The 15,377-nt window shown below is 35.6% G+C and overlaps 1 protein-coding gene across 1 annotated transcript in view; it reads left to right on the top strand.

Annotated features, from left to right (window-relative positions):
* Nucleotides 1–15,377, top strand: part of CENPE (centromere protein E) — a 35,355-nt gene that overhangs the window by 17,609 nt on the left and 2,369 nt on the right. Inside the window, exons 24-41 of the mRNA XM_065736932.1 lie at nt 159–470; nt 2,094–2,252; nt 2,931–3,131; nt 4,148–4,426; nt 4,523–4,678; nt 5,449–5,670; nt 6,410–6,568; nt 6,776–6,997; nt 8,014–8,151; nt 9,028–9,228; nt 9,311–9,457; nt 10,082–10,294; nt 10,839–11,045; nt 11,397–11,606; nt 11,970–12,191; nt 12,801–13,004; nt 13,555–13,667; nt 14,526–14,623. Coding sequence (XP_065593004.1) covers nt 159–470; nt 2,094–2,252; nt 2,931–3,131; nt 4,148–4,426; nt 4,523–4,678; nt 5,449–5,670; nt 6,410–6,568; nt 6,776–6,997; nt 8,014–8,151; nt 9,028–9,228; nt 9,311–9,457; nt 10,082–10,294; nt 10,839–11,045; nt 11,397–11,606; nt 11,970–12,191; nt 12,801–13,004; nt 13,555–13,667; nt 14,526–14,623 — 3,463 coding nt within the window. The remainder of the gene's footprint in view (nt 1–158; nt 471–2,093; nt 2,253–2,930; nt 3,132–4,147; nt 4,427–4,522; nt 4,679–5,448; nt 5,671–6,409; nt 6,569–6,775; nt 6,998–8,013; nt 8,152–9,027; nt 9,229–9,310; nt 9,458–10,081; nt 10,295–10,838; nt 11,046–11,396; nt 11,607–11,969; nt 12,192–12,800; nt 13,005–13,554; nt 13,668–14,525; nt 14,624–15,377) is intronic.

Here is a 15,377-nt window from a genome sequence, read left to right as displayed (position 1 = left end):
AAGAAGCGTTTAGATGAGGTGCTTAAGGACTTAATTTAGTAGTTGGGTAGAGATAGTGATAGGAGGATGGTTGGACTAGATGATCTTATAGGTCCTTTCCAACCTTATGAACTTATGAACTTATGAACTTCTTACTCTTTTTCCTGTATAAATTAAAGCTTTCCAATAAAGTGAAAGAATTAGAAGGAAAGACAGCAGAGCATGAACATCTTCTTCATGTAAAAGAAGAGCTCGCTCAGGCTCATCAGAAGCTAAATGAAATGGAACAATTAAAAGAGCAAGAAAAGGTTATGGAAGCAAGATTGAAGACCAAGGATTCAGAGATCCAGGCAGTTCTTCAGCAGCTTAGTGGATGCTGGGAAGAAATAAAAACTCTCACTCAGGAAAGAGATCACCTGAAACAGAAAGAGGAATCTCTCCAAGCCGAGACCGACCAGCTCAAAGAAGACATAAAGGACACTGTTTCAATGGTAGGGATTCTGACTTCATTGAAGTGGATCATACATATTACAAAGGAAGAATATGAAAGAAACTGAACTACATAGATTGCTCTGAAAATAATACCTCCTATTTATTTCCATGGAAACTGCAACAAAGAGCATAGTAGCACTATTTGGTAGAACAAATTCTCAGCTATAAGACTGTTTTTCAGCATAATCACCACTATTAGCTATGTATTTTTGCTAGCAATGAATTAGAGGCTTAATTTTGCACTTGTAAAAATCTGCACCAGTCGAGGTAGCCCATTGTTGCCACTGCTGAAATGTACTACCCACCACTTAACTGTGCTAGCATCTACTGTTCAGTTGCCATAAATATTAAGCAAGGGTCAGTGGAGTTTTCTGACATGTCCAGCTTCTGGACCCAGCTAAGTGTATGTGTAATAATTGCTGCAGGTGACTTGGAATTAAAGTATAGCATTGCTTACTGGAAATTAAGGTACCAATTGTTTACATGGATATGAGAGTAGAGTGAAAACAGTATGCCATCAAATAGTGCAGAAAACTGAACATAATGGAAACCACGGACAGGTTCTGTGACCTGTAGTATTCCCTTAGGCAACATTAGGTATCAGCAACATCAGGAGAACCTGATGTATTGCTGTAAGAGGAATAGTGCTGAGATGGGGACTTGATGGTGCCAAGGCACTGATAATCTGTGTACCTGCTACTCTTGGGCCAAGTGTCTGTCTTGTTTGTTTGACAAAATGCACTCCTTTGCATGAGATTTGCTTGTCATGAACTTATCACAGGACAAGGGGAAATGGTTTCAAACTAAGAAAGGAGATCTAGGCTAGATATAAGGAAAAAGTTTTTACAATAAGGGTGGTGACACGCTGGCACTGGTTGTCCAGGGAGGTTGTGGTTGCCCAGTTCCTGGAGAGATTCACAGAATTGTAGGAGTTGGAAGGGACCTCCAGAGATTGAATCCAACCCCCCTGCCAAAGCAGCTCCCTAGCCCAGCTTGCACAGGTAGGCATCCAGGCAGATCTTGAATGTCTCCAGAGAAGGAGGCTTCACCTCTGTGCAGCCTGTGCCAGTGCTCTGTCACCCTCATATTCATGGTCAGTCTGATGTGGGCCGGCCTGTAAGCCTGATCTGACTTGTACTGAGATGTGTCTGTTCCTCTTCATTGCAGGGGAGTTGGATGAGGTGACTTTTAAAGGGCTCTTTCCATCTCGAACGATTCTTATGATTCTATCAATGTCAATGGGTACACTTTTTTTTCTGCATGAATTCAGTGACACATCTTTGCTTCATGTGGACTTCCATATCATACACCAATTTGTCAAACTGCCTCTGTTGCCATCTGCCACACAGCAACAAAATGTAATCGTGGGAAGGCTCAATCTCTACTACAACTCCACCAACATCCACCTCTGATGTGGGTCAACATAATAAAGTAGGAGGCATTACTTTCAGAGCAATCCATGTATATAGGAATATACAGGGGACAAGGGGAGTGAGTTTTCTTTGGTGTTTTGTTTTTGTTTGGAGTGGGGGTTTTTTTGTTGTTGTTTTTTAAGGAATACCTACTAACTTAGCAAAAAAAAAAAAGGCATTTCTGTTTTGTGAATTTTCTTTATTCTAAAGAATATTTTAGCACATGAAGAACTGAGAAATGCACAGAGTTCTCTCCAGAAATCTCAGGAAACTGTTAAGAAGCTGGAGAAAAGTATTTCGGAGAAAGAGACACAGATTCTGAGTGTTGAGGAGACACTAGGGAAGACTATTACTGAACTTAAAATACAGGTAAGATATTTTGTAATCATTCAAAAGTAAAATGCTACTACTGTTTTTCCCAATACCACGAAAGCAAGTCTTGTTAGTCTCAGATCTAGAAGACCTAGACCTAGTTACATTTCTAGACCTTTGATAGAAAATAGACAAAAAAAGTAGCTTGAATCTTTACAGAGATCCAACAACTGGTAATATACTATAAACTTTTTTCTAACTAATGTGACCTGTGGCTGCCAACTTGACTGGTGAAATTAGATGGCAAATAGAGATGAGGGTTGCCTAAAAATAGTAACAAAGCATATGGTCAAACTATATTCTCAAACTTTGTGCTAATTGAGAAGTTTAGCAGGTGACTGTAAATGAAACTGAGTTTGTAACTTGTAATAGGATAAATAATGTTCACTTAGTATTTACATGGTTTCTAAAAGAGCAAATCCATAGAAAAAGATGGAGAGATGTTTCACAGTTGGCTTTTTTCTTCTGATATTTTCTAAATGAAACATAGCCAGTATTAAAGAAAAATCTGCTAAAAGGTTAGCATTTAAAACAGGTGACAAGCCAAAAACTGTTTTGGACTTCTCCTGAGATTGGTTAGAGATTAAAAAATACCGCAGCAGAATAAATGAAAATTTTTTGCATTTTAGTTTTCATTTGGAATTGATGGGAATTCTATCTTTGTATATTCTGTAGTTATCACAAATGACAGAAGAACTTAAAAGCATCATATCGGAGAGAGACTGGCTTGCTGCAGAAAATAAAACCCATGGAGAAGGCAGTCAGCTTCAGGTGCTAAAGGAACAAATACTTTCCCTTACACAAGAGAAGAATTCATTACAGGATAAGCTGGACAGTTTACATTTTAAGAAAGTAGAATACGGAGAAGGAACTCTGGTAAGTATTACACTAAGTTTGTAATACAAAGCATATGTATTTAAACTTTACTCTGAGTGATAATATTTTGCTAAATAAACCAGAGGATCCTACTATTTGACTTCAGGCCATCAGACACCACTAACATTATTGTTTACCTGAAAAGCAATTCAACCAATACTGCTAGTTGTATCTGGGCAACTAATAACAAACTATGATAAACTTTTCCTGTAAATAGAACTGTATCTTTATCCAGGATGGTAGCGTTATGGGTTGATCTGTGCAGAGATGTGGTACTGTAATTAAGTATTTGAATCTAAGAATTGCTTATCTGGAAGGGATGGTGTTGTTTGTTGGTTTTTTGTTTTTTTTTTCAAAGCATAAGAATCTTTTTGATTCTGCTTTCTAGGCAATTGGTGTTGAGTGCTTTTTACATCCAACGTTTTCCTTAATGGGGCATGCTGATAGCATGTGTGTGTTTTCATACCTAGATGCACTTCACTAGAAATATTTATTTTAAAAATTGTGTATGTATAAAGTAACATTTATGGGGAGGTAGACAGACTTTGAAGAGCTAATATCTTGACATAACAGAATTATAGAATGGCTTGGTTTGGAAGGGACCCTAAGGATCATTAAGTTCTAACTCCCCTACCATAGGCAGGACCATCAACCTCCAGATCTGTTACTAAACCAGGTTTCTCAGGGCCCCATCCAAACTGGCCTTATCCACTGTTGAGACTAGATATATGGTCAAGATTTCTGCAGTGTTTTTTTTTTTTTCTCAGGTTTAAACTGTAGTGGGGAAGTTCTGCTATTGGCAACCTGTTTCAGATGACATCTTTTCAATTTTACTTTTTTTTCTTTCAGTAAATTTAAAATTCTGAATTCAGTTATGTCCTACTACTTTCCATGTACAAATTCCTTTAAAACATAGGTTCTCTTTATTTTATGTAAACCAGCTTGTCAACAGTCTGATATAATTTTCTTATCACTACTTCCCTAAAAACATTGACTTTTTTTCCTGTGTGAAACAGGTACCAGTGAGTCAAGAAAAATCTGTTGAGCAGGAATTACTTCATCTAAGAGAGGAGTTGAGCCAGACACAAAAGAAACTGAATACAATGGAAGAAATGAAGGCAAGTGAATTTAACAGGGAATCTGAAAATGTGGAACAGACTGATCTTATTCCAAAATTGCATGACTGTCAAGAAATGGGCACTATGACAGAAAAAGATGATTTTAAAATGCAACTGGAGAATCTCCAAAATGAGAGAGACCATCTGAAAAACACTGTCCAAGAAGCAATTAGCTTGGTAAGAAAACTTTTTTTAAGGAAACAGTAAACTTCTGTCATACTTTTTGAATTGCTGCTCAAGCCTTAATTGATTTGAATTGTTCTGTGTCCAAAGAATTCAGAAGTGCAGGAAGAATTGAGATGTGCTCATAACTCTATCAGACAACATCAAGAGACCATTGTGGAACTAAAAGAAATAATTTCAGAGAAAGAAAGTCAACTCTTGAAAGCACAAGAGGCATTGAAGGAAACAACTGAACTGAAGCAGAAGGTCAGATATAGTTTTGTGAAGCAAATAAGTTCTATCTCCTACGGATTTCAATTTGAAAAGGTTCAATAAGTTTACTAAGAAAACTTAAAGCTTTTCCCCTTTTTTAACTGATTTGTAAAAGAAGGCCATAAAAATAGAGGCAGTGTTAAGACAACCAAATTGCAATTTAATGTGCAAGCTACAGCCTTTATAACAAAATGAATGTTGGTGATGAAGGATCATATTAAACATCAGCTGTTATTTGACCTCAATTTATTTTCCAAATCTTAAACTACTTAACATTATTATAGTTAACATGCTATCTTTCATCTATGTAACTCTGAAGATAACTAAGCAACTAAAGGGCTCATTCATTTGCTTCTGTGCTTAATTATAATTTTATTTTTCTATTTTTATATATAAAGCTATTGTTGCTTTAAGAAAAAAATAGGCTTGATTCAAGCATTATCTGCCATGTTGTTGTTTTTCTGGAATTATTGTGAACCATATGTTTTTACGCACTTTCTAATGAGATAGAAATGCTGAAATATGATTACTATATAAGCAAAATTATTATGTCATTTGTTTGCAAAGTTAGTAAACTGATGGAAATGTCTGTAAAGTGATTTGACAACCCATCTGTGTGAGTGGTGCTTGTGAAATGCGATTCAGTGATACTTTTCCTACATCAATCTGATTACTGGGACAAAAAAGCAACTTAAATTAAAAAGTTAATATTTATCATATGTTAGAAATTATCAGCAATATTAATAAGTTATTTGTTCTTTCAGCTCTCTGAAGTATCCGAAAACCTAACTCACATCTCCTCTGAGTATGGCAAACTTCTGACAGAAAAAGAACAAATTGAAACAACAATGAATGAGGGCATTTCTCAGCAACTTGAGAAAATAGCTTTACTTAATGTGGAGAAGGATGAGCTACAGCAAATGGTAGAGGTCTCTAAAACAGAAAAAGAGCAGTTGAAGGCTGATTGTCAGGAAAGCAAAAAGAAAGTATGTATCAAATATCTTTAATGGTTTTAATGGCACATTATATCATTTCATTTGTTCAGTCTGAAACTTTCAGCTGTTTAATATCCCTCCCTTTCTCCATTTGGTCTCAGCAGCAGTAAACTAAAAACTGAGTCTACTAATACAATCTGGATTTTGGGATTTCTCTCTTAATTTTCCTTCATGGCTGTTGTGGTCACTATGCCACTCTGGATTTAGCCACAGTTGTGTACCTGCTGGACAAATGTTCCACCAGTTCCTGTTACATTTCCCATGTACAGTGGCTTTGCATTTTTTACTTAACAGTAAAAGTAATCCAAGCTTACTAAAATCAAGGGGTTCAAGGTTTTCTATCATTTCAGTCCAAAAGAAACTGACAAAGAGAAAGCTAAGCCCAGAAATTAAATCGATTTGCCATTGCATTTCTGTGTCCTGATGTCTTATTTTCAAAGTAGGATAGTGCTGCTTATTCAACATTCCAAGCATTTGCCTAGAAAACCTGTTTATTTTGATGCATTATTTCAGACAAACTTGGCCTGATATGCAGTTAAAGAAATCAAGCTGATATGTTGTGAAATAAAATGGAAGTGTGCTAGATAATTTCTGAAAACACTGTGCAGTTTCAGATAGAAACTGCAGCTTCTAGAAATGAAATGCCTTGGCTTATTGTTCTTAACTTTGTATGAGCAACATTTAAGAAAGTCATACTGGGTGTTCAGCTGCATAACTCTTTGTTTTATAGCTGTTAGAAGTTCTTAGAGAAATGGAACATCTGCAGGAAGAGCTAAAGCATCAGAAAGAGCAAGCTGACATTCAGAAAAATATGCTAGCAGAAAGAGAAGAGAAACTAGAAAACACTGAAGAAAAACTAACTGAGGAAGTAAACAAACTGAATGAGAAGGCAAGTACAATAATGAACAAACAACTCTTAATACTAGTTTAGGAGATGTCTCCTCAATGGCTGTTCAGAGTAGAAGTTATTCACCTAGAGTAACTTATGCCCATATTTTATTGTTTTGACGGATGATCTCATGGTAATAGTTACTGGCAAAAATTCCTGTTGGTAAACTGTATCTGATTTTGTACTTTTTATTTTGGATCTTTGTAGATATTCAAGTTGAGTGAGGACTTAAACGTGGTAACTAAGGAAAGACAACAGATGCTGGGAGAACTAAAAGAAAAGTCAGAGTATGAAAACAGTAAGCTTCAACAGCTGGAGAACCAATGTGACTTGTTGGCACAGGAGAGAGATCAGTTCCAAGAAATGCTGCAACACATTCAAGCAGAGAAGAACAAACTGGAGGTTAACCTACAGGAGAGTATTAATAAGGTGCTTTGTCTTTGATTAAAGTATGATAATTATAAATATTGGAGAGCAGATTTGCTGTTTCTTGAAACTGTTCTGGAGAATTTCCTTAATGGTATTACATATCCAAATAGAAGAATATTGGTGAGCTGTAATTTGTCTTGTGGAATTGCATTTTAGGACATTATATATATATATCCTAAAATGCAATTCCACAAGACAGAAATATATATATACACAATCTTTTTCAAAAGTCTTGGCTGAGGCTACTTGATTTAGAAAGGAATGGGCAAAGGCACGCATTTAATAACCTAAATACTTAAGTGGTATTTTTTTGAATTTTATAGTATATTTTGTAGTTGAATTCTGAAGTTACCACTGAAAGTGACATACTCTAGAGATTTTTATTTTACTTCTGTGTAAGGAATGTCTTCACAACAGTGAAGATGACAACGTGGTTCAGGGTTGAGCAGCAGTCCTTATACAGATTGAGTAATTTGTAGGTGATTCAAATCTATGGTGCTACTGATATTGAATTTAGGTATTCTTTTGAGTATTAGCATTAGTTGCATTGCTGTGAAACTTCCTTTTGAAATTTAGAGATTTAGCATATGGAATGCTACTCCTAGAATAATTAATCAAAAGTAATTTTGACAATAGTTCAACTCAAAAAGTTATGTTATGTGAATTCCTTATTTTTAGATAGTTATTAAAGTAAAATGAATGAGCTTCACATCTCCACTTCATGTTCCTCATCTCTGAAACAAGAATTGCAGAAAATAAGTCCAAAAGTGTTTGGTAGGATATTTTTTGCAGTTCTTTACACAAAACGCTAAGGATTTTAACCATACTATAGTTGGCAGGCTTTTTTTAGAATGAACTATTCAAATATAAAATATGTATTTGACCATTTAGACTAAAGTGATTTGTTACTTTTCCTAAGTATTTAACTCTTATGAAATATAGCAGACTGGTGTGTTAGAAGTAGATTCATGTATTTCAGAACTATTAAAATATTTCTTGGTCTATTTTTAACTCAGATTCTTGAAACTGAAAAGGAGTTGAAATGTCAACAAGAACTTCTCAGCAATGAGAAAATGAAAGCTGAAGAACGAGAAGAACATCTGTTAAAGGTTCAGAGGAGGTCAGAGGTTTTAGAGGACAGCCTAACAAATAAGGTGGGGAGTTTGTGGTTTTTATCTAGATATTCCACAGTGCTGTTTTCTGATGTTTTAATCACTGAGCTAAATTCTTGCTCAAGACAAATCCTATTTAATTTTAAACTGCCAGCACATCATTTTGTCATGTTCAGGCTTGTTATAGAACACATGAACAAAGGATTCGGTGATAGTTTAAGTGAAATTTAGAAGTAGCACCCTAAACTCATCTCAGCTGAATGGACTGCTCCCTTATAGCCTACACACTGGATAAAACCACGTCCAGCTTTCATATGATGGCAGTTATTTATTCATTCCAACTTTAAAAATCACTGTGTAGACAGTAAGATCCCAAGTGGGTTTGGGATCTTCGATGCTTTGCAGTTTGAAACTGATCTGGTGTTCAGCATGTATTGCTGCTCAGCTCTTTCCAGCTCAGTCTTTTTGCAGTTTTCACTTTGTTTTTCATCTGTCAAACTTTCATTTTGTCTGTAGATCTAACAATGTAACTAAGAATTGCTTTAGATAAACAAATGGGTTACTATACTATTCAAATCATTAGAGCAGATAGATGGGCAATTGAATGGCCTTTCTCTTTTGTTAATTTTCCATTTCTGTTTTCTTGTAATGTGGATTTATGTTGACTGCATTGTGTTTTCATGTTGCTTTAGTGCAAATTGATGTTGGCTGAAGTAGAGTTCTCTGGGTGTAACGCTAATCTTCTTAATTTCTTAGAGATTAGAACATTGTTAGCATTTTAAAACTTTTCTTGCTGCTAATGTGAATTTTAGAGTTAATGGGAATTGTGTTGTCTGTATTTGACACAACTCATTTTAGTCCTTCATAGTGGGTTCTATAGACTAGGGCAAGCTCATTTCTTGTTTTCTTCTATATTAGATCCAACAGTTGACTGAGACACTAAATAGCCTGTCAAGTGAAAAAGACCTGTTATTGGCTGAAAGAACTAGTCATTCTTTCCAACTTAAAGAACAAATTTCATCAATTAATCAAGAAAAAGATGAGCTGCAAAAACTTCTTCAGGACATCAGTTCTGAGAGGGACCAACTCAAGATGGAATTGCAAAAGAGTGCTGAAATGGTTGGTGTTGCTAGCTGCAAAATTACGTTACTAATAACTCATCTTCTTGAATAGTACTTAATTATGCATGCATTTATTTTAGTGTATTGAAACAAGTGCAAAACTGGAATGTGCTCTAGACAAACTGAAGCAGAGAGACCTGAATGATATGTCTGTTCAAGTGAACTCACTGGATAATACAGAGCAGATGGATGATGACAGCCTGGAAGCAAAAGCCTTGAAAATTAAGGTAAGCTACTGTACTTTTTAAGGGTATATGTCAAATGCTAATACAATGTATTCAGGAGCCTAAACCTTACTTCTGTGTATTATATATAAAGAACTGGTGAATCTTGCTTCTTTCAGTTAAAAACTGAAAGTGGAGATGGCCTAAATTAACAGGCCATTACAGGCTTGTTTTTGACTTAAGGTGTAATCTAGGTTCTCTGTGATACCTGAGCTGCAGTTTACTAATAGTCCCTTGAGGCATATTTGCTTTTCATGGCCTGCTAACTGCTTTAACCTTATGCCTTTCCTGTGAAAGAAAGCAGATGTCTCTTTCACAAAGAAACGTGGAAGGCAGAGGCTAGGAGCAATTTCATGATCTTTATTTCCACAAGGTGATCAAATAGATCAACTTCATTCTGAGAACAGACTGGGTGGCAAACCTGTGAACAGACAACAAACTTTATTTCAGGCCCAGCTTAATGTTTTTATCTGTGACAATAGGACAGACTACAGTTCTTGCTTTACTTTTCTTCCTTTATAAAACCTTATGCGTGCTGTGGGGGTCAACCTGGAATCTGATGTTCAGCTTGTTTATAACTAATGACTCTTTTGTTATTGTGACTTAATTTGCTTAATTTGTTCTTAGGAGCTTCTTGAGATATTCTCAGATATGGGGAAGAGGTATGAATGTCTCTCTACAATGTCTCTAAATCTAAAAACTGAACTGAATAGTCAGAAAGCACTGATAGCTGCAATACTGACTCAGCTCTCATCAGAACAGAGTAAACAAGTCAAACGACTGCAAATGGAAAATGAGAAAATTAATGGTCATCTCCAGAGTTTATTGAACAAACTGAAGGTACCAACTAAAGTGCTGAATACGTAGATTATTCATATTGCTTTATTTTTTTAATAGTTTCATTATTAACAGCCTGGATTCCATATGATCTAGCTTTGATACGTCATAACTACCTCTATTAGAGAAAATAGACCCCTTACATATCTGAGAAACTGGAACTGTTTCAATAAATTAACTTTTTTTTACTGTAATACCTTCCATAGTAATATTTCATTAGTATTAATCCATTTTCATCTGTGGGAGATGTTCTGTGCTTTGTAAATTGAATTGCAGTCATCTGAGTACAGTTTTCCTTGGAGAGGAAAGTTATGCAAGATGCCTTGGAGATTTACATTTATTTTGTAGAATTACCGAAAAGTTTAACTCCTGTGGTCATTCAGACTTTCCTCCCTCTATAGTTCTGTAGAGAAACAGATTCCAACTATTAGGAAAAATGAAAGGGATTTAGGAAAGAATCACTGTCATAATGTACAGAAGTATAGTAAACCATATAGTTTTGGAGCTTTTACACTATAATGTTCATTTTCTTTTTTTTGTTCTAAAGTTTTTGTTCAGTCGTGTTTGCTCAAAGAAGAAGGAATATCATGCTACTGTTAACAAGTATGTAATTGAATTGTTTGAGGAAAAGAAAAAACAAGATCAGCTACAAGTTCAAATTCAGTGTCTGAAGAAGTTTCATTTGAATCAGGCTGACATACCTCAAGAGTTAAGTGTCAGTGAAGTGTGGCAGCATTTGCACTTGAATACACAGGTATGATTTAATTTTCATAGACTTGGGTATTTCGAGACATGATGCAATGTGGTTGTACGAATCTAATGGTCTTTATTTGTAGCTATTTAGACTTGGGGAGGGGAAAACAATTCTTTTTTTAATGCTGTCCAGTTACATCAAATGAATTTTATATAGTGGCTACAAATAGAAAACTGTTGGACTATTATTTACTAATTTGCCCTGTAGTATACAGCAAAATTCCTTTTAGCCTAGCAAATACGGAACAGTTAGATGCTAAAATGTACTTCCTCTCTATATAGATAGCTAAGGGGGCAAAAATATACGTACACTAACAAAACAATATTTACACTTGATCCCTTCTCTATTAAGACCATCCTCAAAGACATATCAGAAATGGAGAGTGAACTTCTCAGCATAGAGGCAGAGTTGCAGCAGGAAGCAAGTACTAGAAAGGAAACGTCACAGTTCTGGGAAACTTGTTCAGGACACCACTGTGATGCAGAAGAACTTAAAGAAGAGTTAAAAAAGGATAACGAAAGGCTTTTACAAGTCATTAACTTCTGGACCCCAAAAGTAAAGGTAAATAAAAGTATAATTCATAAGAAACGTTTCATGTGAACACTCTGTAAACACCTTTGTAAACTAGCTGAAAATGAACAAAAACAACTATTTTGAAGTTAATTTATTAATTACTGTCAGCATTTGTTTTTGTATTTAACTATAAAATGTAGGAATAATTAGATTTCTTTTTAAGACTTGTTTTCTTCATGTATTTAAATTGGAGATTTATGCTTAAAAATTCTTGGGAGATAATTTTGTGTATATGTAGTGGATTTTTTGGTTTGTTTATGACATACAATTAAACATACAATTAAATAGGGAGTCAAACTTCCTATTTCTTTGCTTATTTAAAAAAAAATATCTGTATTACATTATTTTCAGATGCTCCTTCAACTTTCTTCAGAGTTGGATGACAGAACTTTGAAATATTGTAAGAATGCTGATGTTGAATGGAAACAGAGAAAAGAGAAATCTGAAGAGTTGCTCCAGAATCTAAAGACCCTTAAAGAACAATCGGCCCCTGATGGCTCTGCTAAACTTCTGTTAGAAGAAGAAAATTACAAACTTCATACTGAACTAAAGGCTGCAAAACAAGATATAAAGGTGCAAAAACTTACTCAATGCTTATTTTCTAGGTGGGAGTACTATGAACTAAGAAATCTGGCAACTGTAAATCTCTGCCACACTGTTCCAGGGTATGCTTTGTTATTGTATATACATTTTTATTCCCAAAGTGAAAGAAAGTTTGAACTCTTGCTTGTGAGTTGATTTATTTTAACTGTTCTCATTATGTAAATGAAAGTCAGTTTACAAATGTATACTAAATGTACCCAAATCTTTATTAGAATCCACGCTTCAAAATGTAGTACTCTTGATGCTTTGTTAAATATACAGTATTCCCTACAACTGGAAGCTGGAGAAGAATTTAGTCTTTATTCCTAGAATCTGAACTGTTTTCCTTAATGTTAGTTACCCACAATCAAAGCACTTTTTTTTTTTTAGACTTGAGTGTTCCAGAATGCAGTTAGGTGACACAAAACAGGTGAACAGTGCTATAGAATATAGAGGGACTCTTGCTTGGTTGTTTTTTCTGGTGTTTTTTTTTCCTCAAGGTGTGTGTGGGGGAGTCTTTCTGTTAACAATGTAACAGTATGTGAACATACTCATAACTTGTGGTGTAACTACTCATAACTGTTTGATTTAACTCAATAGGCTCTAGAAGCTAAAATCCAAAAGTTGGAAAATTCAGTAAATGAAGCTGGAAAAAATCTCAGAGAGAAAGATGACAGGATAAACAAGTTACAAGCACAGATAAGGATAACAACAGCTACAAGTGAGCTCACCCAGCTGCAATCTAAACTGAATGAAACAGAAAAGTGCCTCAGAACTTCCCTAAAAGAGAATCAGAGTCTTCAGGTATAAGCCAAACTTTCCTCATTTTTCTTTAACATAAAGAGTGCTTTAGAGTTGATTAATTCCGTATGGCATTCTTAATATTAAAACACTGTTTTCTAATTGCCTGTTTTCCATGCAGTTTCACTTGCTACCAGTGCAAATTTGAAGACGTGTTAGAACACATGCTATGGTATTAGAAACTACATTTAGCACCTATGTATTTCTGAAATGATCTTAAACTTCAATTTTTTTAAACAAAGGCATGAGGTTTTTTTTCATGCAATATATTTACATGATAGTTCAAAATTCCTACACTACATCTGCAAGCAAGTCAGCAGAGCTTGCTGAAGTCCAAGTGTGTGCATTATACCAAAGTTAGGACAACAACTAGTGCTCTGGTGTTTGCTGATAATGTAGATGTTCTCACTCTAGAATAACTCTCTGCTTCCAACTTTGTCCTGCAAAATGTGGCACACTAGTGCAAACAAAGCAATCCTCAAATTCTTTGTTCCATAAGAATTCTTCACTCATACTAGAAATTCTTCACTCATACTAGATATTCTGTTTTCAGGCAAAACTTGATAAAGGTGCCGAGTTATACAAAGAAGAAATTGATCAGCTCAAAACACAATTAGTAAAATGCGATATGGAAAGAATGAAGCAATCAAACTCGTTTGATATGAAGTAAGTTAAAGTTTACTTTTCCATAGTTCTTAACTGCCTATTCCTCACCCTGACCTGACAAATAAGGAATCATTCAGCTTTACATGTCCTAGATTTTTATTCTATTTCCATTCCAGAGAATGTAAAAATCATATGCATCTCAGGGTGGTTACCAAACTCTTTTCCTATACAGTCACCAAAATCAAACGGTCATTGGCTGAGATTGGAAGAGGACTTAAAGATCGTCAAGTTCCAATACCCCTGTGGTGTGCAGGGTTGTCACTCACCAGATTAGGCTGCCCAGGGCTCCATCCAAACTGGCTTTGTATGCATCTGGGGATGGGGCATCAACAACTTCTTTGGGCAACCTGTTCCAGTGCTTTGGTACTCTAAGTAAAGAATTCCTTCTTAAATTTTAACCTGAATTTCCCCTCTATTAGTTGAAAACCATTCCCCTTTGTCCTAGCACAAACAGATGGTGTGAAAAGCCGCTCCCTCTAAGTACTGGAAGGATGAAATGAGGTTCAGAGCCTTCTCTTCTCTAGGCTAAACAAGCCCAGCTCTCAACCTTTCTCTGTCTCAAACAACCTATGTTCAGCTGTAAATTAAATAACTGTTCCGACAAAGAAATATAAGGAAAATACAGGAACTGGGCACTCTGTATACAGCTCACTGTGCAGATAATTCAGTTCAAACTTAGCTTTTCTGCACTTTAGATAAAACCTAGCTGAAAGCCAAAGGTAGCATTAGTCATTTTTATTTTTATTATACTTCAAATGCATTTGTGTTTGTTACCTCAATTGAAAATCAAATAGTAACTTAAGTTGCAGGAGACCTAAGCTAAAAACTTTTCCCTTCTCTGCCTCCCCACCAACACAGGCTTGCTAATTATAAAGCTCTTGCAGAACACCAAGAAGAACAGTTAAGAAAGCTAAAAGAAGAACTTAGAAGAGCACAACAAGAGCAAGATGTTACTGGTAAATTCAAGAGCTACATAAGGGGCTGTTTCATATTAAACATTCAGTTTTAAGTTTACATTGTTAAAATCCAGATTGGGATGCAGGCCTTTTACCTCAAAAGAAAATGAGAAGTATTAGGTGCTGTGGAAGAGACAGAAGGTTAAAATACAGTAACTGCACATGCAATGGATTAGAATCATGGCAGGTCCTATATTGGTTGTTTCTGTTTTATTTCTCCAGCTGTACTGGTCATCATGATGGGATAAGCTGCTGCAATTGTGGTGCCTTATGTTTCTATATCTAGTTCTAATCATAGAATTATAGAATTGGAAGGGACCTTTAGAAGTCATCTGGTACAACTACTCTGCACTGAAGGGGAACATTAACAGCTTGATCAGGTTGCTCAGAGCCCTGTACACCCTGATCTTAATGTTTCTGGGATTTGTGCATTCACACACCTCTCTGTGCAACCAGTTCCAGTGCTTCACTACCCTAATCATAAAAATCTTTTTCCTTACATTCAATCTATAAATTTCTCTTCCATTAGTTTGAGACCATTTTCCTTTGTCCTATTGCAACAGACCTTCTCTCTCATAGTCCCCCTTTATATGCAGAAAGACCACTATCAGATCACTTTAGAGCCTACTCTTCTCCAGACTGAACAGTACCAGCTGTTTTAGCCTGTCTTTGTAGGACAGGTGTTCATTCCCTTCGATCATTTTTGTGGCCCTACTGTGGATATGCTTCAACACATCCATGCCTCTCCTGCACT

The sequence above is a fragment of the Cyrtonyx montezumae genome, unplaced genomic scaffold, assembly GCF_038088225.1.
Source record: "Cyrtonyx montezumae isolate F1298 unplaced genomic scaffold, pur_monq_1.0 scaffold_2, whole genome shotgun sequence".
NCBI lineage: Eukaryota > Metazoa > Chordata > Aves > Galliformes > Odontophoridae > Cyrtonyx > Cyrtonyx montezumae.
Note: the sequence above shows the minus strand (reverse complement) of the source record. Positions and strands in the feature narration are given on the sequence as shown.